At 47.4% G+C, this 24,438-nt stretch overlaps 1 protein-coding gene across 4 annotated transcripts in view; it reads left to right on the forward strand.

The window, feature by feature from the left end:
• LOC147725389 (uncharacterized) overlaps window positions 1-24,438 on the forward strand; it is a 113,025-nt gene that overhangs the window by 64,615 nt on the left and 23,972 nt on the right. For 2 of the 4 annotated variants that reach the window (XM_086964518.1, XM_086964517.1), the window contains exon 2: window positions 12,280-12,385. In XM_086964518.1, the coding sequence (XP_086820644.1) occupies window positions 12,280-12,385 (106 nt within the window). Of the gene's footprint in view, window positions 1-7,673; window positions 7,816-12,279; window positions 12,386-24,438 lie in introns of those variants that run through there. The other 2 variants (XR_015309821.1, XR_015309820.1) reach the window with 2 other exon arrangements.

The following is a 24,438-nucleotide window of genomic DNA, read 5'->3' on the forward strand; positions in this document are numbered from 1 at the left end:
AGAACCCCTCCCTGTCCCTCTTCCCCTGTTTACAGGAGGGGACAACCCTATCGCGGAGTCCCGGCGGAGTCGCCAACTGAAGTACCCTAAAAATATACCATAGAGCTATACTCACTAATAGCCAATATACCTTATTTACCAAGAATAAGTCAGCCGGCAATGGAGAAGGTTCAAGCGTTTATTTTGCAAAAGTGTCCTATATAGGGGAGCCTCCCTCTCGTCACAACTACCAAGAGTGTGCAGAGGAGACTGCTGGATCACATTCAAAACAGTGCATATATACTTTCGGCATACCTCATTGAAACCCTGTACATGGAAAAGTACCAGTAATTGAGAAACCAACAGGAAGACCCATATAAGGCACAATAGATTGATTCGAAACTCAGCTCAAGCTATTCTGGGGTAGGTCAGTAAAGGTGCCTCCCTTACGTTCTGGTGCACGGGAGTACAGGCATGGCGCCTGCAAGAATGTGCTCATCCTAGAAGAAAGACAGATGTGACCTTGAGTTTCCTAAGTTAGAATCAATGCTCTGTTCATAGCCCGGGCCGACCCTTCAGACTCTCCCCTCAGCAGTATGTCACGTGGTTTCCTTACTAATGAAAGAGGCCCTGAGAAACGAAACCAAGATAACGTTAGTTCAGTCCAGGCCCACGTTTTGGATATACATGGGTCGAGTGTATTTACAAGGGGTTTCTGTCAGAATAGCATTTATCTATTGGATACATTAAGACCACATTATATAGTACCAATTTTATATTTCGTCAATGTATGCTGCCCAACAGAATGGGCTGTCCATCCAGTATTCCCTCCTACAGGGTGTACCTAAACCTCTTTGTCCACTACTCTCCGTAGTTCCTGAAATGGGGTACCCGGGCGGACCCAAATCAGTGCGCCCCGTGCGAATGCTGAGTATGATGAGGCACATATGGTTCCACGCCATCAGGTCCACAGTTTGTTGATCTCTGGCGCTGTGAGGTGTGTCTCCTGCAGGAATGCAATTTGCGCTTGTTGGCATTTGATGTCTGCATAAGTTGCGTACCTCTTGCATGGTGTATGGAGACCATGTGTGTTTAGGGTTAGGATACTAACGTCTACACACTGCATTGGGAAGCCTGATGAACACTACCTGTGCCCTGTAATGTGACGATGAGTAATGAAGTCTTGGGTGCCAGTAGCGTCTCAGCCCTACGGTCCTCAAACAAGGCCGATAATGTCACCCACCTAGATGTGCTGGTTTCCCTGGTGCATGCGTCCCCGCGGGGTGAAGGGTAGAAGGAAACCGGGTGAATAGAACATATAGCTGGGTGGGTAAACTATCCCAATACCTGGGGCGTTTCGGCAGGGCCGATACGTCCAAACTAACTCTCATGGAACCAGAGAGTGAACAGTCAATGCGTGGGGGTAGTAGCTCGTGCCTGCGAGGCGGGGTTCCGCTGGGGCGTTGGAAGGATCAATGTTTGTCATTTGCAATTGTAGTGCGCCATGCATATTGTGACGCAGAATGCAGGCAAGTTTCGTTTAGGCGTGCCGGCTCACATTTGCCCATCTAAGCCGGATACTTCTGGCCTTTCATTTCTATCAGTGCAGGGTGCCAGCAGTTTGTGGAGTGACCTGGGGTAAGGTGAGAGAGTCGGCTGTGGAATGGGCCTCATTGCTGTCATCTTCGCCTCCTGAAGAGAAGAGGTGGGGGACCCCCTTGATGTCCTCCTCGGTGGGGGACCCCAGAGCAGTTACAGCCTGGAGGGCTTTGTGTAGTTCCTGTATGATTTGCTCCAAGTCCGGGGAGTCGACCATGTGGCGCTCTGTGGTCTCTATCCGCCCCTGTCACACATGTGTTTGCGTTGGTTGCGTGGTGCGCCTCTTGTTGCGTGGTGCTCTTTGAGTGCACCTTCGCGATGCATTCTCTGCGGGGTCCTGTGCGCAGTGGTGGTCTGCCCATTTGCACGCGTCCCCGGCGGTGGAGAAGAAGTGTGTGGTGCCTGCATTGATGACCTTCAGACGGGCCGGAAATAGCAAGGAATATTGTATGCTATTTTCCCGTAGTCGGCGCTTCACCTCTAGGAAGGACGTTCTTTGTTTCTGCACCGCCTTGGTGTAGTCAGGGAAGATCATGACGTGTTTGTTTTCCACTTGTAGGGGGCCTGTGCGTCTGGTGGCCCGCAGTACCGCATCGCAGTCCTGAAAGTGTAGAAAGTTTGCAAGCATCGGGTGAGGTGCGGTTCCGGGCGGTGGTTTGCTGGCTGGTACCCGGTGGGCTCGCTCTGTTAAGAAAGCTGTTCAGTCCTTGGATGGAGAGAAGGACTTGACCCAGGCTTCCATATATTTGATAGGGTGCGCCCCCTCAACTCCCTCCGGAAGACCCAGCATGCAAATATTACAGCGTCAGGAGCGCCCTTCTAAATCGTCCATGCGTTCCTCCACAGTAGTCAGGCATCCCAGGACTGATCGGAGTGTTTTCTGCTGTGCGCTAATGGCGGGCTGTAGGTTGGCAAGGGACTTCTCCCCTTCCTTCACCTTGTGGGCCAGTTTCCGATGGTCATCTCGGATAAGGTTGATATTCGTGGTGAGGGTGCCTAGTCGTTCCTCCATAGAGGCTCTGGAAAGTTCGATAGCCGCCAGTACCTGGTCCAGTTTGTCCGAGATGGTTGGCTCTGGGTGGGTCGTGGACGTTTTTGTTAGTGTGTTAGCGAGGCTGATTCTCAGGCGCAGTTTCTGGGACCGTCGTCTGTTGTGTGGCCCTGGGCTTCCCCATTTTGTCAGTTGGGGTAATATCCTCCTTGCCCTGCGTTGTTAGCAATGGGGGTGGGATCGGGTCAGTGTTCCCCTGCGGTCCGATCGCCTCAGTTGTGGACCGTTTGATGTAGGGGGTGTAGTGTGCCCGTAGGTCACCTGCGCCCCAGTGGGACCTGTTCTGTTGTACCGCCAGGCGTACGTGCGGTAGGAGTCTTATGTGGCAGTCGATCCCTGCTGATTCCGCCGCCCGCCCCCCATGTGGGGGCCAACAATTATCATAGCGCTAGTCCCAGAAGCCCCCCGGCATCGGCGACGAGCACTGGCTCCTAAACACGGCGGCGGCCCAGTAATTATTGCCTGAGGCGGGGGCTACCGAAGTGCCCACTCGCCGAGTTCATGGGTGCAGTGGCGGCTTGGTGGTGGCCTGGTTGCTGTGCCTAAGCTGCCATGAAGGCCATCATATTAGGGTCGGGCAATGGCAATGGCAATGGCCCCGATCATCGCGGTGAGCGAGGTGGTGGTGGTGCAGGGTCAACTGAGGGCGGGATCCCTTGTCACTCACCTTCTGTAACACTGCGTGCCGAGCACCTGGGGAAGTCCGGTTCATGGTTGTGAGCGTTTTCAGCCCGCAGGCGCCATCTTAGATTCAGCCAGCTTTCGGTGTGAATAGAGCCCCAGGAGAAGTGCTGTGAAGGGGGGGCTCCTTGACTCAAGCCCCGGAATCCGTCCACTGTATTCTGTGAGGTCTGTCCCCGAGGTCGCTAGGTGTGTCCGACCCCTTGGTGATGTCTCGGAGGTGGAGGCTCTGCATATGGTCGCCGGCTGCTCCCGGTCCTCTCCGCAACACGGGGGGTCCGTGTTGGTTGGCGACGGTGGATGGGATGTCGCTGTCTCGTCCTGCCTGGGTTCGGGGTGGTAGCCAGGTTCTCCCTGTGAGGGAGATCGCTGTGTCCGGTACGTTGCTGCAGTTGAGTCAGGTGTAGTTGAGGGTGGCCACCATTTTGTCTTTGGGCCCGGGGCAGGATCCGCACGGCAATCTCAGCAGGTGCTGCAATTTGCGGGTCTATTAAAGCACCCTCAGATGCGCCAGATATGACAATTTTCCGCTTGGACCATTGAGATGGTGCTGTCCCTGCCCGGCTGCGGTGCCTCAGCAGAGCGCGACCGCCATCGTGGCTTGCTTGGCCACGCCCCCACTAGGTGGTTTTGAGATAGGCAATTTTGAGGCTGCCTCACTATTTTTTGGGCCCTTGCCTGTCGCGGGTACTTGGGCCTCCCAAACAAGTGCGGCACCATTTTTATCGGGAGACCTGGGGGTACGCTGGGTGGTAGGAAATTTGTGTGAGCCCGGTGAGGCCACACTTTCCCACATAGAAATGTGTGAAAAAAAATGTCAGCTAAATTTGAGGTTTGCAAGGGTTTCTGGGTAAGGAAACGTTGGGGGATCCACGCAAGCCAAACCTTCTTGGAAGACCCGGGGTGTCTACTTTCCAGAAATGTGTGTGTTTGGTAAGTTTCCCTAGGTGCCGGCAGAGCTAGGGTTCACAAACTACAGCTAGGCACTTTGCCAAAAAAGGGTCATTTTGCACTGCAGAATTGAGGTATGACCATGTTGCGTTTTGCACCATTTCCTGTCGCGGGCACTAGGCCGACCCACACAAGTGAGGTACAGTTTTTCTTGACACTTTGGGGCATTCGGGCTGTGTGGAAATTTGTGGATCGACACAGATTCCAGAACTTTTCGCCACAGAAATGTGGGGAAAATGTGTTTTTTTTAAAACCATTTTTAACGTTTGCAAATGATTCTGGGAAACAGAACCTGGCGGGAGGCAGTCAAGTCACCCCATCCTGTATTCCCCTGGGTGTCTAGTTTTTAAAAATATATAGGTTTGCTAGGTTTCCCTAGGTTCCGGCAGAACTAGGGTTAAAAAACGGCAGCTAGGCACTTTGCCAAAAAAGGGCCATTTTTCACTGAGAAATTGAGGTATGACCACGTTGCGTTTTGCGCTGTTTCCTGTCACAGGCACTAGGCCGACCCACACAAGTGAGGTACCATTTTTCTCTGAAGACTTTGGGGAATGAGGGGTGGGTGGAAATTTGTAGATCCATGCAGATTCCAGAACTTTCCACCACAGAAATTTGGGGAAAATGTGTTTTGTTGGACAATTCTTTAGGTTCACAAGGGATTCTGGGTAACAGAACCTGGTGGGAGGCAGTGAAGTCACCCCATTCTTGTTTCCCCTGGGTGTCTACTTTTTAAAAATATATAGGTTTGCTAGGTTTCCCTAGGTGCCGGCAGAGCTAGGGTTAAAAAACTACAGCTAGGCACTTTGCCAAAAAGGGTCATTTTTCACTGCGAAATTGAGGTGTGACCACGTTGCCTTTTGTGTCATTTCCTGTCGCAGTCACTAGGCCGACCCACACAAGTGGGGTACCATTTTCCTCATAGAAAATTGTGGATCCACGCAGACTCCAGAACTTTCCACCACATAAATGTGGGGGAAATCTGGTTTTTTAAACAATATTGTAGGTTTGCAAGGGATTCTGGGTAACAGAATCTGGTGGGAGGCAGTCAAGTCACCCCACTCTGGATTTCTCTGGGTGTCTAGTTTTGAAAAACTATATAGGTTTACTAGGTTTTTCTAGGTGCCGGCAGAGCTAGGGTTAAAAAAAAAATACAGCTAGGCACTTGGCCAAAAAAGGGTCGTTTTTCACAGCGAAATTGAGGTGTGACCACGTTTCGTTTTGCGCTGTTTCCTGTCGCAGGCACTAAGCCGACCCACACAAGTGAGGTACCATTTTTATTGTAAGACTTTATGGAACTCGGGGTGGGTGGAAAGTTGTGTATCCACGCAGATTCCAGTACTTTCCACCACAGAAACGTGGGGAAAAAGTGTTTTTTTTATAATTGTTTAGGTTTGCAAGGGATTCTGGGTAACAGAACCTGGTAGGAGGTAGTCGAGTCACCCCATCCATTATTTCCCTTGGTATCTAGTTTTGAAAAATGTATAGGTTTGTTTGGTTTCCCTAGGTCCTGGCAGAGCTAGGGTTAAAGAACTACAGCTAGGCACTTTGCCCAAAAAGGGTCATTTTTCACTGTGAAATCGAGGTGTGACAACGTTGCGTTTTGCGCCATTTCCTGCTGTGGGCACTAGGCTGACCCCCACAAGTGAGGTACCATTTTTCTCTGAAGACTTTGGGGAACACATGGTGTGTAGAAATTTGTGGATCCACGCAAATTCCAGAACTTTCCACCACAGAAATGTAGGAAAAGGGAGTTTTATTTGGACAATTTTCTAGCTTTGCAAGGGAGTCTGTGTAACAGAACCTGGTGGGAGGCAGTCAAGTCACCTCATCCTGGATTCCCTTGGGTGTCTACTTTTCAGAAATGTATAGGTTTGCTAGGTTTCCCTAGGTGCCGGCAGAGCTAGGGTTAAAAAAACGACAGCTAGACACTTCGCAAAAAAAGGGTAAATTTTCCTTGTGAAAATGTGGTGTGTTCATGTTGGGTTTTGAGCCATTTCCGGTCGTGGGCACTATGCCTACCCACACAAGTGAGGTACCATGTTTATCGGGAGACTCAGGGTAATTTAGATTTGTAAAGCAACTGTTATTATCTATTGATTTTTGATGCATTTCTGCCTTCCAAATGAAAGACATTGTGTAAAAAAGAAGTCATTTTGAAAAATGACCAATAATTCTCATGCTAGTATGAGTATTCCCAGTTTTGAAAATGTGCAAATATGTACTTTTTCTAAACTCTATAATTTTTTCCCATTCCAGAAATACATAGGTGTCTTTCATACCGATTTTTCCATGTCTATATTTTCACACAATAATTGCTATATACCCGGTACATAACAAAAAGCCATTGCAAATTGCTACTCAGTTTTTGACTCTGGGTTCGTCTGGTTCTTGGTGAACCTACAAGTCCTATATATTCCCACAACCAGGAAAGTTCAGCGGATGTAACAGTATATTGCTTTCAAAGAGCTGTCATAATTACAAAAAGTTACAGGTGAAAACGTTGACACAAAAGGTTGTTTTTTTCAACTAATTTTTAATTTTTCCAATATTTAACTGTTAGTTTCTGTAAAGAAACCTGATGGATCTACACAAATGACCCCTTGCTGAATTCAGAATGTTGTCTACCTTTCTGAAATGTATAGCTTTCTAGGATCCATTATTGCTTTCACACTCATTTTTACCATTAACTGGAAGGAGGTTGAAAGCACAAAAAGTAGCAAAAATAGGTTATGTCCCCGGAAAATGCCAAAACTGTGTTAAAAATGTTGGTATTCTGATAAAAGTCTGTCATTCCCTAAAAGCTTGGAAAATTGTGATTTCAGCCTCACAAACGCTTTTTTGATTACATTTGCAGGGAAAAACCCAGCTTCTTTCATTTGCAGCCCATTAAAAAAAATGTTGCTGTATTTTAGCTAATTTCTTTGACCCCTCCAGGGGAATCCACAAACCCTGGTTACCTTTGGAATCCCCATGATGTTGGAAGAAAAGGACACAAATTTGGTGTGGATACCTTATGTGGTCAAAATGTTACAGGGGTCTAAGCGCGCACTACCCCAAAAAGCCCAAAAAAGGCTTAGCACGGGGTGGGGGGGGGGGGAAATGCCTAGCAGCGAAGGAGTTAATAGAATTGAAACTTTCTGTAATGTTGACTAGGATTTTTTTTATTACTATGCAATATAAATGCAATTTCAATACAGTGGTGAAATAACTGTGTTATTCCGAATTTTGTTGCTTTAATTCTATTATGCAAAACATATATTTAATTTTGTTCATGTTAAATAAAATGTAGTGAGAAAATGGCAAGGACACATGCATAGGTTAATAAGTCTGGACTTCAGCAGCTGAATGTAAAACATTAATCCAATATTTGTAAAGCGCAAACAGCTACCCAAAGGCATCTGGGGGCTGTCGGGAAGATTAAGCAAGCTATTCCCAGAGTCACATGGTGCTGGGCTGACCTGCCGCCCGTGCCGGGGATCGAACCGTGAGCCCCAGATTCCAGCATCAGTCGCCCTGGCCGCAACGCCACACCACCTACTGCTCACACCATCAAGGTAAAAGATCTGCATGTCAGACACATCCTCTTCTACATTCGCTGACTGCTGCTATCATTAATTTTGAGTAGAATTGTTTACAACTTCAGCACTCCCCTTAGTATACAACAGTGACATCAAAATGGAGTAGAAAATACTACACAGATGGAATCATATCTTCACAATATTTGATAGCACTCATTATTGAGCTAATAAAAATAAATTTAAAAAATGTGACAAAGCAACAAAAACTTGCATGAAAAGCTTATACTCCACAATAACCACCAGCCATGCATAAGATGAGATACACAAAATGATGGCAAAAATGTGGCCACGCAAAATGGGCTGCCATAGTTATTGTTCCTTTGCTTCGTAAGTTAAACATCTGTTTCATTGATCAAGCTGAATGTTCAGGATTGGACCACAAGAGTAACCGGGAGGTTGACACTCTGCTTTAATACTGCAATTTAAAGACTGTATCAGAACTGGCAGAATGCAATACAGCTAGCTCTTGAGTGAGCATTCCTTGTTTTCAATGCAGGGAAGTTTGAATGTACGTTAAAATAATGTGGCCACATGCCCATGTATTGATTAACATGTTCTACATGAAAGCGAACTCCTGTACGAAATGCCTGTTATCGAGTGCAATCTTAAAACAATAAAAACAGATTTGATTATAAAAAAATAGCCTGAAATATGCCCGGAAAAGGGGTGGTGGCATGACCCGTAAATTCTCTGCACAATTAGTATCCATTTCTTGCACCATTTGCTACTTTATCGCATTGCATAGAGGCCACTACACAGCAATTACAAAAATATGGTATATAAGTGCAAACAGTGCAAAATAGTGGACACACCAGTTCTTCATCTTTTCTGCATCCTTGCCACAAAGTAGCAAGTGAAGATTTACAGTGGTTATAGGATGCATTTTTGTTTTTTTCTGTTTACAAACATAAATGCCTTAGAGAAATAGTTTATTTTGTCAATATTTTATCATATCATTATATTTTTCATATTATATTAATATTTATATTTATATCATATTTTGAATATAATTGCGCTAATTCTAGGTTGGCTACAAACTTTCTTTGAAGTGAATAAAGCCGGATGAACTTATGAGCAAATACCAGAGATCTACAATTAACATTGTTCCTCTTTTTAGGTTAGGTGATAGTTAACACTGGGAATGTAATGGGAAGCTTCAAATTAAAAGTATTCCTGGGCTGTAAATCGCCAAAAATTCCATGATCCACGGCTTTGCAGAATTTTTTGCTTTTTCGCGGTTTCAAAATGCGTGTCTGCAAGATATTTCTCCCTGAGCACATAAACAGCGTTTGCGAACAGGAAAAAAGCCTTGCGAATGGGCGGAAAAAGCAATGCTTGCGGAGATTTTTTACCCTTTCGCAGAGCTTTGTGTAGCGCGACTAGTTAAAAGCTTGTAGGTGTGGAATGCAAACAGGGCACTGTTGAAAGTAAATTAACTGGAGTTGTAAGTAAAACTAAGTAGGCTTGCATGTAGCAGCACTACATCTTGCATGCACTCCTAGAGACACTAAAGACTTATCGCGCAAGATGCCACAAAAGGCAGTTCCAGTTCATGTAGTGACTTACAATGATCTTAAGTAGCTAAAACTGAAGAGGGAAAACAGAAAAAACCTGAACTGGGAATATACAGATACTTTTACCTTACTAAGCCTCTTCTTTCTGAGAACCTCTGTTCTGGCTTCTGTACCTCTGAGACAAACCTTTGTCTGTGGCCAGTGTCAAAAACATAGACATTACATTTGACTTTACTCTATAATCCTAATAATTATTGTTTTGCCCCACAGTTTATTGTTTAGCATGGTGTTAGCGACAAGATACCCTTGTGATAAACACCCACACTTAAGTAAAAACCATAAAAAGATAGCTCAGCTTCACATAATACTGTATTACAAGTGCACAGTTGGTAATTGGGCGGTTCAATTGCGACTGGCAGCCGTTGGCAAAGAAGCCTTCGTTGGTTAGCTATTCACCAAGCTTTATCTTCTAGGCCATATGTATATTGTCCTTGGATCAGTTTATAGTAAAGTACATCCAAAATTAACGGACAACCTCTATATTTATGCTATTAGTGGAACTTTGCATTCAGTGAGGCAGGATCTCTTGAAAGTATTACATTTAAAGTGTCAAGTCTTGTATTGACCTACACCCTTTGGGACATCCTTCCTTCCCGTTACATTCTATGATCCATCATGGCTTACTGGCGAGGGGGAGGTGAAACCCTACACAAGCAGCCATTACAATTTCGGTCAGGGTGAAGTCACCAGCAAACCCCAAATTAACCTGTGCTTAGCCCTCTTTGTAGGTAGACACAAAGCAGTCAGGCTTGTCTTAGGGGCTATGTGTAACATATTCATGCAGCACTTAAAACAGTTATAAAGTCGAAACACAAAGCAAGAAAAATCCTACATCGATTAACAAACATAGAGGAATATTTATTACATTATTTAACACCAAAGCAAACATCCACAATAGTACTGGAGAATCAATTTGAAAGAATTCAGGTAAATAAAGCGTCTAAAATCACAAGTCACCATTCATGGTTAGCTGGTCGTTTGAGACTGGGTGGAAGTCACAAGTTCAAGGTGACCAAGATGGAGCGTGGGCCGAATACAGGGATCAGGTTAGTCCAGCTGAAAGTGTTACCCTCAAAGTCCAGCAAGAAGAGTTCTGTTCGCGGTAGAAGGGGCCACGTGGGGCAGGTAGAACGGCTTGGATGGTCATCGATGAAGCGTGAAGAGCAAACCAGGAGTCCCGGATGGGCGTCGGTGTAGTGCGAAGATCCTGTCGGGCATAGTGGATGTTCGTTGCTGGAGCTTCACACTGGCAGTCACCGCAAGCTGTTGATGTTGTAGCGCAAAGTGCAGAGCTCATGTTACCGAGCATCACTGGAGGTTGCTGTGACACTAAGGGCCCGGGTCCCCGGAGCTTCTCGTTGGCGGGTGGCAAGTTCTTGGCATGAAAGGGCCCATTCTCATTCCGGAAGAGACCAAAACTTGAGGGATTCTCCTTTTCTTTGGAAAGGAGCTCAACTGAGGCAAAACCATGGTTCCAGGAACTGAGGGGCACCACTTGGAGGTCAGGAACTCACTCTAGCAGAGGATAGAAGGGCTCAAGCAGTTTCAGGCAGTTGGTCAGCTGGGCAGTTGCAGGGGGTCTCTGGAGGTAGTTATGTAAGGTACTTCAAAACAGGAGGACAATTGACCCTTGAAGTCACTTCAGCCTTGGAAGAAGGGTGTAGGTCCACTCTTCCTTCTCAGCAAGCAAGACAACAAAGCAGCACAGCAGTCCCTTTTCTTTAGTATCCACAAGTCATGTACTGAAGAGGTGGGTCTGAGGGTTCAATGTTGATACATGGTGCCCACTTTGAAGTAGGAGAAGTTTCTAAGGAATTCTGTTTGAAGTCCTGCCCTGGCTCCAAGCTGGCTGAATGAATAATGCGGTGGTGACAAGCCCTTTATATGAACGCAGGGAACAGCCTATTCAGTTGCAGGTGGGCTGTGCCCAGCTCCGCCCTCCTCGTATTACCAGTTGATGGCCCATCAAGGCACTCCTAGTCCCTCTATTTTGTGGCTGTCCTGAAGGAATAAATAAACTCACCTGTCAGATTTATACAATGACGTAGTCTCTTACCTTATCTTCTTTAAAATTGCATGATTGCTGTTTCGCAGAGACATAAGGGCCCAACTTCCCAAATAACTATTCTATAACCTGTAACTTATATATTCAAACAAGCTATAAGATAGAAAATAGGGAGGAGGGCTGGATTCTGGAAGTTGATGTAGATCTTGCTGTCGACCTGCGAGGCAACAAGGGAATTCCCAGTAATCTAACTTCCGATTAAATCTCTCTACAGTACTTGCACTAATTAGGTTCTCTTTATTGCTTAATTCAAGATATAACAAAGCCTACCTGCAAGCAGTAGTGATTTCGCATAACGTCTCAGTATGTCTCGTTGGGATGTCCAGATGGGTTGAGAAGTGGAACAAGCAAGCCTTGTGGATACGTTGTTCTTGGATAGATACACCAGTTAGCAGGGCGATATCAAAAAACTGAAAATAAAATATTTCTGTTAATATCACCCTTCACTGAAATTCTGGAATTGTTTATCTTTTCTCACTTTTCACACTTACTGGTTTTCTTTCTTGAATAAACGTTGATATTCTCCTACTGGTTGTTAAAACATAAACACAAATCTTCACATTACTGTGACCTCTGATTAATTCTTAAAGCCTCAAATATCTTAGGCCTAAATATACATTAAAAAATTAATCACTTTGTTTTCTCACAAAATGCTAAAACCTTCACTATTTCAAAAGTCTCAAAAAATAAAAGTGTACTGTCCAAACAAATGTCTTTTTATGTAAATCCAGACTGCTCTTTCTTGTGATGGGCACCAGTAAAGATTGTTACTTATCTAGTTTTTTTTTCTTTTCTTTTCAGGTCCAGCCGTGCAGAAAACTGAAGTTGAAGACACGTTGTCATCTGCAATGAAATCTGATTGTTTCTTCCCCTTTAAGTCCAGATTGCCACTTCTTCGATTTGTCAGGTAGGGAACAGGATTCTCCTTCAGTTCACGTTCTGTAGGCAAAGCGTTTTCCAGAAATTCAGGTGTGGCTTTCATAGCGAGCCACACCCAAAACGGCAGTTACGTGTGCTCAGGTGTGCTCACGTTCAACGGGAGTGCACCGCAACTGTAAACGGACTCAGACTTGAATGTTCCTAAACGCTGGCTCCGTAACTCTTTGTTAAATACACGGTGCTGAGCTTTGTTAAATACGCAGAGCTGCGCAACTTTGTCCATGAATCACCGGCAGGCTCTTAACTAGCTCAAGTTCAAAAATGTAACTAAGCAGAATGCCGATAACGTGATTCCATCAACACTATTCTCCAGTATTGGGGTGTCTTTCATAGATTCACATGCTTGAATATTCCCCGTCGTCGAAGTCGGAGCTCCACGGTAAATAAAATAGCAATAAAACCAATCATATATATATATAAAATCATAATTACATACATTCTAAAACCATAAATACTCATAAGTACCAATATTAGCATTAACACATAGAAATACATTAAAAGAAAAAAGCACTTTCATAGCATATCCATGTCATTATGCTAGTCCAAACTACAGCCAATCTGGCACAAGCACCCCTCTAGAACCTTCTCCTCAGAGGCTCAGGCCCTCAGATTTTCTACTGCACGTCGTGTGAAGGGCATCTCCCTGAGATCTGCTCAGTTTTTTTTCCATTTCTTTGTGGATTTCTACAGTTTTTTGGATGTCTTCAAGTAAGAAGTCTCTGTTTCGACCATGTGCTTCTTGCGGGAAATTGCGGCTCTTCTCAGAGGACCCTCACAAGAAGTGCATTAACTGCCTCTATCCAGAGCATGAGGTAGGCAAATGTAAAATTTGCAAGACTTTCTCAACCAAGACCCTTAAGGACAGGGAAGGGCATCTCCTCCTGTAGAGCCACTTCTGAGCGTAGCAGTGTGCAGGACCTGCCATCTCCATTCCTAAAGAAGAGGAAGCTTCAAATCCAGAAGGGTTCCACCTCTTCCTGCTATGCCTACGCCCTTGAGATCTAACTCTCAGGCGTCCACGGCTCCTTCTGCGCATGTTTCCGCTAAAAAACGTGCTAAATCGTCGACGGGAGCGTCGACGGTCTGTGTGACGATGAGATCTGACATCTCTAGCTCTCTGACGACGACAGTAACGATGACTTGTGCCAGCGGGTCGTCGACGGCGGCTGCATCGACGTCATCAGTGTCGATAATGGTGTGTGTGAGCTTCAAATCTGTCTCGTCGACGATTCTGATCTCCTCGTGGACGTCAAAAAAGGGAGTCTCGTCGACGTCAAAATCTTCGTCGACGCCTTCTGTGAAGGTTGTCCCGTTGATGGAGTTACTGTCGTCGATGTCTACTTTCACATCATTGCCTTTGGTGCCAATTTCATCATCCGGTTCTGGGACTCCTGCTGTGGACCCTCTGCTCCAACGCCGACGTGTCTTTGGATCAACTTCTGATTCCACGTCACTCTCAGCCTCCATCTACTCTTTTTGCCACAGGTTCGGAGCCTGACTCTGGTTCGGTTGAGAAGGAAGATGATAGATTTCGGGCAGCTCAAAGCCCTTCGGAGCTGGTCATAAAATGTCAGGACTATGAGGACGATCAGGGAGATCATTACTTCGGTGAGGAGGAACTTTCTATGCAGGTTCCCACAGCACAAATACCACCCTACCTCATTTCTAATCTCCAATACATGTTGGAGGACAATATTAGACGATTTCCACCGTCTCACCATGGATCTCCTCAGCCTACGGTGCCTGCAACTACAGAGACTCCTTCCTCTACTGCACTGCTAGGGCCATCTGCGCCATTGGCAACATCTGCACCATCTATGCAGATCCATGCAACTGGTTATGAGGATGATGACGTTCGCCCAGATCGGGAAAACGGCGAAGTTGATGATGATGATGGGACCATGGCGGATTGGGACGATTATCAGATCCAGATACCGGCGGCGCCCCCTTAGGGTCCAGGGGATGCCCCCTTGTTGATATAGCTGGTTTTCACCTACTTATGGAACGAGCGGTGATGCGCTTTAAACTCCCTATGGTTCTGAAGGATGAGGACTGTTCTTTTTAGGATTTCAAGAGTCAAACTCTTAAACAGGTCTTTGTAGTGCCCATAATTGACTTTATCTGGAATGAGGGTGTTAAACTGATGCAGACGCCAAATTCTATTCCGGCGCTTCTTCCTCGTTTGGAGAAGAAATATAGGGCGAGCCCAGGGTTCTCCAGCTTGCCTGGTGGCACAGCCTAAACCCAATTCCGTGATCACTCAGGCCGCACAGCGCCATTCCAGGAATCCATCTTCTCCTATTACCGCACCTCCTGACCGTGAAGGACGTCGTCTTGATGCCATTGGTTAAAAATCTTCCACTGTGGTTTCTACCACCGTGAGGGCTGCAAATTCTGTGGCCATTCTCGGTCGCTATGACCGCCAGATGTGGTCAGATATGTCTTCTTTTATTGACCTCATTCCTGAGCCCTCTAGAGCAAATGCTCTAAAGATTCTTCAGGAGGGAGAGAGAGCGTTATCAGAGATTATCGACTGCTCTGCGGACATTGCGTGCACTGGTTTTTGCCAGCTTGCGGGGGCAGCTGTTTTACGTCATCCGGGCTGGCTTCGTTCCACCTCTTTTCGCCAGGAGGTTCAGGTGAAAATCCTCGACATGCCCTATGACGGCAAATCGCTCTTTGGCCAGCATGTGGACAACGCTCTTCAAACCATTGAAAAGAACACCCACGTGACTCGTGTCCTAGGCACTTTGCAGTTTTGCAAACAGCCTTTTCGTGGTGCACGCGGACGTGGCACCTCCTCTTCTTTTTGCGGCGGATCCAACCAGTACCGCTCCTACGGTCAAGGAAATCAGAGATATTCCTCCCAGTCACAGCAGACCTATCGGCAACAGTCTACCAAGTAGTACAGAGGAAAGTCTCCCTACAGAGGCTCCGCTTCTAAGATGCAATGACTTGCCTTCCCCGCTCAAAGTTGGGGGTCGAATCTCCCTTTTCTTTTCCGATTGGTCTTCAATCACTTCGGACCGTTGGGTGCTGGACAGTGTGTCAAAAGGCCATGCTTTGGAGTTTGTCAAGTTTCCTCCAAACACTCCTCCAACTGGTCCACCTCCGGCTCACCTCAAGGAGCTCTTTCAACAAATTCGACTCATGATTCAGAAAGGGGCCATCAAAGTGGTTCCCAAGTCTCAGAAGGGGATTGGATTCTATTCCAGTTTTTTCCTAGTCCTCAAGAAGCCCGGCGAATGGCGTCCAATCCTCGACTTAAGTGCCCTAAACAAGTACCTGAAGTGCCAATCCTTCCACATGCTCACGCTCGCGGAAATTCTCTGCCTTCTCTCGGAGGGCGACTTCCAGACCACCATCGATCTCCAGGATGCCTAATTCCATGTGCCGATACTTCCAAGACACCGGAAGTACTTGCGCTTCCGGGTAGGACGCAGAGATTTTCAGTTCAAGGTTCTGCCTTTCGGCCGTCGCTATGCCCCTCGCGTCTTCACGAAAGTCCTGGCCCCAGTGGGGGCACATCTACGTTTGAAAGGCGTTCAAATCTTTCCCTACCTGGACAACTGTCTCATCAATTCGCAATCTCGTCATCAGGTGTCTCTGGACACTCAATTCTGTCAGACTCTTTTCTACTCCCTCGGCCTGTCCATCAACACTGAGAAGTCTCCGTTTGATCCAGCTCTCTGCAGGACCTTTCTAGGCGCCACTCTGAATACTTCGCTGGCGAAGGCATTCGTGTCTCACGAACGTCAGCTGTGGATTCTACGCCTAGTGGCTCTCCTCCGTTCAAAAGGGTCCGTTTCAGTTCGTGTATTGAAATCTTTTCTCGGGATGGCGTCCTCATGCATCTCCCTGATCCCAAATTGCAGGCTCAAGAGTTGCCCAATTCAGGAGGAACTGGACAAGCAGTGGCGTCTGGTCACCGGCTCTTTCAAAGTTTTGGTCCTGGTGACTGCTCGGATGAGGTCCGCTCTCCACTGGTGGGCTCCACCGTCCCACATCACTGCCAGTACGTCTTTGCCTTAACATTGCTCCAGAGCTCGTCCTTACCGCGGATGCCTCCCTGGAAGGTTGGGGCGCACATCTTCAGTGGCTATCCATAAAGGGCAAGTGGACCCTGTCCCAACGTTCCTGGCCCATCAACAGACTGGAACTAATGGCCATTTTCCTTGCGGTCAAGTCTTTCTGTCTTCTGCTTCAAGGAGAATCAGTGCTCATTCAAACCAACAATACCACCAGTATGCACTATGTAAACAAACAAGGCGCCACCAAGTCACCGCTCCTCTCTCAGCTGGCACGGAGCTTCTGGGACTGGGCACTCCGCCACCAAATTACCCTGACAGCGGTTCACCTACCAGGCATCTCCAACATCCTAGCGGATTCCCTCAGCAGGTCTGCGTCCTCGACCCACGAGTGGGAGTTGCATCAGCCGACTCTGGACTTCATCTTTTGGCTGTGGGGTCGCCCGAACATGGATTTTTTGCGAGCCCTGTGAACCGGAAATACCCGTCTTATGCAAGTTGGCTTCCCCATCAAGGGTCGTGCGGGAATGCCCTTTTGATGGACTGGTACAATCTATTCGCCTACGCTTTTCCGCCGATCCCGCTGGTTCCTTGAGTGTTGTGTAAAATGCGGAGACAGCTGTGCCACATTCTCCTGATCGCTCCCAGATGGCCTTGACAAGCGTGGCTCTCGGAACTGCTGCTTCTCTCACAGTGCGAACCAATCCTCTTTCGTCCTCGAGCGGATCTCCTCACAATGGACACGGGTCAGATCTGCCATCCAGACCCTTTCTCTCTCAAATTATCGGCCTGGAACCTGAGCACCTTGAATTTGCCCATTTGAACATTTCGCCAGCATGTAGAGACGTTCTTGCCAATGCGAGAGCTCCTTCCACAGTAAAGACTTACAAGCTAAAGTGGAAAAGGTTCCGTCACTGGTGTGCATCTGCCAACATCCATCCTGTGCGCTCTTCTTCTGCTCAGCTTTCTGCAGTTGGCTCAATCAGGACTTTCCCACTCCACTTTGAAGGTCTTCCTAGTGGCAATATCTAATTTTGGGCAGGATGGGTCTACCTCTCTCTACTCTTCCAGAGTCATTTGGCAGTTTTTCAAGGGGCTGGCGTCTCAATGTTGTTTTGGCACAATTGATGAAGGCGCCATTTGAGCCCATCCACAAAGCAGATTTAAAATTTTTGACCTGGAAGGTTGCCCTACTTCTCGCCTTGACCTCCTCGCATCGCGTGAGTGATATCCACGCCTTTACCATTCAGCCTCCTTTCCTTCAGTTCAAATCGGACTGTGTTGTGCTTCGCACCAACCCGCCATTCATGCCTAAGGTGCCAACTGATTTTCACCTCAATGAACCAGTGTTCTTAAGGTCTTTCTTTGCTAATCCCCAATCTCTGGCGGAGCAACGTTTGCTTTTATTAGACTTTAAGAGATGCCTTATATTCTACATCGACAGGACAGCGCCCTTTCGTAGGTCTGATCAACTGTTCGTTGCTTACGGGCGCATGCGCAAAGGGTGTTCTAATACCAAGCCAACTATTGCACTTTGGATTTCCTCAGCAATCTCATTCTGTCATTAGAAGGCCGGCAAGCCTATTCAATCTACAGTGAGAGCTCATTCCACCAGGGTGATGTCATCCTCTACGGGCCTGTTTGCTGGTGTGTCGATTCATCAAATATGTGGAGCAGCCATGTGGTCCAGCAGGCATACTTTCACAAAGCACTACTGTCTTGAGACGATCAACGAAGCTGATACCGCAGTGGGCCAAGCGGTGCTTCGCAATCTTTTGAAATAAGGTGAGCCTCTTTCTTTCCCTCCGCCTGTATGGTTTTTACTATTATCTGTCTGGCAGCATTATATCATTTTCATTGCATGTTTATGCTAATGTACTGCTATTTTGTCTTGTGGCCAGCTATTACTGCTCACTATTCTATTCAAGCATGTGAATCTATGAAAGACATCCCAATACTGGAGAAGAACAATTGTTACTTACCTGTAAACGGTGGTTCTCCAGTATTGGTGTCTTTAATAGATTCACATGCGACCCACCCACCTCCCCTCAGAGGCTCGCTTCTCCTCCTAGACTCTTTTGTCACTCTTGTGCTACAAAAATCTGAGGGCCTGAGCCACTGAGGGGAAGGTTCCAGAGCATTGCTTGTGCCTGATTGGCTATAGTTTGGACTAGCATAATGACATGGATATGCTACGAAAGTGCATTTTCTATTAATGTATTCCTATGTGTTAATGCTAACCTTGGTACTTATGAGTATTTATGGTTTTAGAATGTATGTAATTATGTTTTTATATACATATATGATTGGTTTTATTGCTAGTTTATTTACCGTGGGGCTCCCACTTCGACGAGGGGGAATATTCAAGCATGTGAATCTATGAAAGACACCAATACTGGAGAACCACCGTTTACAGGTAAGCAACAATTGTTCTTCTTCCCCTAGGCAACGAGCATCAACATTTGAGCACAAGGATTACAGACATTAGTCAATACCAAAGCTTTCTAATATACACGTTGCATACAATGTTTCTTAATACACATTCAATACTTTAGGCAGTGCTGGTGCACGGGATAGAGGTGGGTTTTTTCTAATAATGTCAGGTGTTGCAAAAGTGTTGTGCACCTCTTAGTTGCTTATAAAACCTAGCTAGGCTTGTAATCATGACACCACCTGCCAACTACACCCAGTCACGTGACCCAGGAACAGACATCGTGTAGGAAGCTGGCTTTTTATGTGGTATGGCCAATGTAAGTACACACTATTCAAAAAGTACATATGATCTTTATTGGTTCACAGGACTTAAATTAATAATCCCAAGTGCTCTATTTGTGGTAGTGCTATCAAGCAGCTTATGTTTATCAGAGGTTAGTGTTAAGCATTTGTTGTACACAAAGAGTCAATAAATGAGACACACACTCAAGAAGAAATCTGAGACCAATTTTGAAAAATAAAATAGATATTTTTATATAATATATAATCACCAAGATCGGAATCTGGTAAGTATTTTCTGAGGTAGGATTTTTACAGTAAAGTAAAAATATAGCAAAATAATGTATTTTGCAATATGAACCTCGAAGGCGGTAATGTTATCCTATGGTAGAAACATACACTGCATACATATACTTGCAAGCGTTTCTGAACGATGCCTATTTGGGACTTAAGGTGCTTAGGGGCCAAGGTCCAAGAATCCACCACCAGTTTGGTTTTACCAGCCCTAGTGTGTCTAGGTGCAGAGGTGTTTGTCGCATTGGTAGCCTCGAACGGTACTAGTTAAAGTCAATGGAAGGGTACCTGTAATAGAAAGGCTGTAGGTGGGGACTTGGGGGGCATAACCCAAAGGGGGGCTCACCTCTAGAGGGTCTCTGAGGCAAGGGGACACAACCGGTTGATATGAACTCAGGCTTTGGGGCTTGGGTGCAGAGCTGCTTCGTTCGGCGGGTCGCTTGCGTTGGAGGCCCTCACTTTACTTGGGTAAGCTGGAAGAAAACAGGACAGCAGGGCCACTCTTGGTGCAGGCCTCACTGATCCTGAAGTTCCACATTGACAGGTCAGCTTTGGCATCAGTAGGGTTGGTGCTGGGCACTCAACAAGCCTTGGTTTTGGTAAATGCTCCAGTACCATTGGTGCTGAGAGGCTCTTGGTGGGTCAAGCGTCTCAAAACTCCCAAGAGAAATGGGACTGAACTCCTAGAACCATGGTGAGCTGCTCCCTCGGTGGACCCTGTGGTCAGCAAAAGAGAGGACTGGACAATGCGATCAGTGCCAACAGCTGAAGGGGAGTGGCTCCTCCACCCCAAAGTACATGCTGGGAGGATTTTGAAGTGCTGGACTGTCCTCCCAGACCGTAGAGGATGCACAGCTTCTGGGCGAGTCGGGTATTTGCAACTGTCGGGACAGCACAGACAGGCACGATTGGGTGCTAGTTTCGGAACAGGTCCACAGTTCTTGCAATATCGGCTCTACTTAGTCTTTCTTCAGTTCCTAGGTAGACAAATCTAAGTTCCTAGCATCAGGGGAACCCCTAAATACAGAGTGTTTGGATGTATTAGAGAGTGTATGGTAATAGCCGATGGGTGACTTACCCCTGGGTGGCTACACCCTCTATATGACCACTTCCTGTGGAGAGTGGGCATATTCCTGACCTAGAGCTTTTAGTTTCATCAAATCCAAGATGATGAAACCTTTCGTTGACTTTCCACTTCAAGTGGCCCACCATCGGGGTGTGCCTAGCCTAAAAATGTAACAGGCCTTCTGACTAACTCAGTGGTATTCAAACGTTTAATGCCACGCCCTCCCAGTATAAAAAAAAACATTGGGCCCCCCAGAATATTTTATAATTATTCTGTTAAATGTCCAATGTTTCAATACGTCTAGACTCATTTTAATCATTCTGGTTAGATAGGCCTTAGTAACCTGTAAAAGTTTCCACAGTGTGATTATCCAAAATGGGGGTGAGGTGGTTTGAAGGATATTTGGAGTCGCTTCCCTTTTGACACAAACTCCATCCAGATATAAATAACAAAATATGTTTGTAATGGCCCATTACAGAGTAGCTTAATATTGATCATTCGTTTTAAGCTTAAAACAAAGCATAATGCTACTTTTCCCCAGAACTGGGCACACCCCCCAGTATCAATTAAAGCCCCCCTAGAGGGGTCCACCCCCCGGTTTGAAGACTCCTGTTCTAACTAATGTCCCACCTGCTATGGTGCCAAATCGACCCAGGGCAGGGTGTGACATGGGGGAAGCTCCATGTTCGTATATCAGAGGTGGTAGAGGCTTTGGAGTCTCTGGCATTGATATGCTAATTCACTAGCCATCCTGCTGGAGGAAATGTGAACACCCTTTTCCAGAGAAGGCTTTGTTTGTGCATGTGACAATAAATCTGATACTGGCATCAGTATAGATTTGCTGAGAAGAGGAGTTTGATACCAAACACCATTGTTTTCAGTGCAGCCATTATGTAGCTGGGTAACTCATAATGACCAGTGACCAATACATTCCTTTCACATGACTGCCTGATCACTTGCAAGGCTCTAGTAATGGTATTAGGCATCACAGGGGCGTACCTGCTCATGCAGATATGCCATTACATGTATTATAATGCACCCTCCCTAGGGCTAAGGCATGCGATGTATTGGGGCATTGCGCACAGGGAGTGTGCAATGTTATGTTTTCATAAGGGTTTGCACCCTTTCACACCTTTTGCAGTGGCAGTCTACATGCAGTGTTTGTGGGGGTCTCTGTGTGGCATAATGCATACCGCAGCCTATTGAGACCCTCTTTAGTACCTGTGCCGTGGGTACCATGGGTTCCATTTACCAGGGACTTACAAGGGTGTTAAAGTGCTTGCCAATTGGGTTACAATTGAACACCTATACAGTTTTTACGGAAAGAGCACTGGAACTGGGGCCTGTTTGGCAGGGATCCAGTGCACATCCAGTCAAGAACATCCGTACCAATGGGCAAAAAGTGGGAGTGAGCATGTCAATTCAATTCTTACTTTGTTCGACCTTCCAAAGATAGGTCAAAAAAGATACACATAATAACAAACATCATTAAGATAAAACACATCACAGAAAGTTACAAATGCATTTTCCACTTAAAAGAAGTACGGCCACAGACAAAAGTAGTAATTTCACCGTAGCTAAGGTGACGTGCATATAGACTGAAACTTAATGAATAGCAGCAACTATTATCCAATAACATGAAATGTTAAAATCATTCTGTTGGACTTGGCCCTTATGGCAGGTTCACCCCTAGACTTTTTGCTTGCAATGGTGACCTGGTGATGGTGATTTTTTGGGTTCTGCACACTTTCACTGTGTCCCAGTGGAAAGTGAGTGCGCACTCTGAGTGCATGTGATGAGATAGGCCTGCCCTCCCATAGGAATGCATGGGGAATGTATGTGTCCCTGGTAGTTCCTGATGCGTGGGGTGTACAGGTTCGAATCTGATATGTGCAAACTCGTGAGAGTGAATGCTTCGCAATGGTGTGTGTTGCATGAGTGTGTCATATGTAGAAATGCCATTTCCAGGAGTTGGCATATTAGTGTAAAATATGCCTGGCGTGTGATTGGCTGGAGCAGGCTGGTGAGCCTGGCTCCAGGAAGGCTGGGTGGGTCTGCCCGGTGGTGAGTGTGAGATTAGCATGCTGATGGCTGGGGAGGAGTGTACCTGTGTCCTGGATGGGCTGGGTTTTCCCCACACAATGCTGGCTCCGCCCCCTGTGGTGTGACTGATGACCCTAGCCCTGCCAGTGAAAGAAAGGGGTGGTTGGGCCATCAAGGGTACTCCCAAACCAGCTGCGACTGGTTTCCCCCCACCCTGCACCTACAGACAAAGGATTTAGGTGTATAAAAATGGGGCTGTGTCCCCACAGAAGTTGTTCTCTTCCAGGATCCTGAGGGGGCTGTTGCTGCTGTTGCTGGGCCAGAGGACCGCCACTTGGAGTGGCTCCCTGCCTGGAGACCCAGTGTGCTGGCTCTGGGCCCAGCTTTGCCCCCCTGCCTGCCCATAGGGACTTTGTTGCTGAACTGAGTGCCCTCTAGCGCTTGAGAGCGCTTTTCCTTTGCTCATAGGGCCTGGAAGCGCTTGATTTCACTTGTAGCGCTGAGGGAGCGCTTTATTTGCATTTAGCGCTGAGAGAGCGCTTTATTATCCATATAGCGCTTAGGAGCGCTTTGTTGGTGAGAGCCGGTGCCCACCCGGCGTTTTCGCGGCAAGGAGGTCGGTGCCAAGCGGCGCGGGTGCCACCCCGCTCATTGCCGCCCTCATCTTAAGGTATTTGCCAGTTGTGGTTTCACTCGAGGGAGCCTACCCCTCCGTGAATTGAGACCCCACCTAAAGTGCCTGGACGGGCCGCCGCGCTGCCCGCGACGACCCGGAAGTGGTTGGGTGGCCAGCCAATCTTTGTGCGGCACGACGGACGTCCCGCCCCCGCAGCCGCGACCCGGAAGTCAGGCCGGCCGGGGGCAGGACAGAGAAGCAACCGGAAGCGGACGGGAGGCCACCCCGCGCTCCGGTGAGGGCAGAAGCCGGCGTCTTTCCTTGTCCCCCCCCCGGCTCCCAAAGCGAGGGAGAACCTGGAGAGAGGGGGGAGAAGTCTGCAGAGGGCCCCGAGGAGCGGGAGCTCTCGTGAGGCCGCCGCCCGCCGCAGGAGATCCGGTGAGTGAGGGGGCTTGCAAAGGGGAGAGGGGGACGTCGGGACACATTGCCGGTGTCCGCCCCCCCCCTCTCAGGAGCACGACGTCCGGGGCATTTCCCAAGAGCCTGAGAGGCTCCAAAAACGGCCGCATTTTGTGTTTGAGCCTGGAAGGCTCTGGGGCATATTTATTCCTCGAGTCCCCCTGAGAGGGACTCCACCGCCCTGTTTGTGTAGAGCCCAGCGAGGCTCAAGGGGGCACCAGTTGTTTCCGGGGGTAGAGTGGCCCCAGCAGTCAGCGGGCCGCTCCCACCTTGCCCCTCCTTAGTGGTGTGACTGATTTATTTATTTATTTATTTTTTTTAAATTTTATTTTTGTTGCAGCATCAAAGTTACACAGCTTACGTATTTCCCAGTCAGTTTGCACACTCCGCCCACCCCTCTATCGTCCCGCCTGCATCACCCAGCCATTCAGCCCACATCCCGGAGGCTGGGCGGCAAAAGTTTTCGACCTGGGAGGCGCTGAGTGACAAAACAATTATACGCACATCCATTCAATGTCCCTCATGACTGGCCCATCATATGTCGCTGCTTTTCCAATAACTATTCGCCCCCCCCCCCCCAACCCCAAACCGAAAACGCCCCCTCTGGTGAAGCCCCAAGGTATAACGATGCAGGGTAGCCCCCTCCCCCCCTCCTAAGAAACAGGGTGGAGTCAGCCTGCCTAACTGCAGCTCATGGTCAGCACGCCCCATGATCCTCTTCTAAATTCCCTAGGAGCCCCCCCCCCGTGCCCACCCTCTCCCACCCAATCTCTAAAAAAAAAAAATACAAAACCTAAACCCCC

The sequence above is a fragment of the Lissotriton vulgaris genome, chromosome 3_2 (genome assembly GCF_964263255.1).
Source record: "Lissotriton vulgaris chromosome 3_2, aLisVul1.2, whole genome shotgun sequence".
In the NCBI taxonomy this organism is placed as follows: domain Eukaryota; kingdom Metazoa; phylum Chordata; class Amphibia; order Caudata; family Salamandridae; genus Lissotriton; species Lissotriton vulgaris.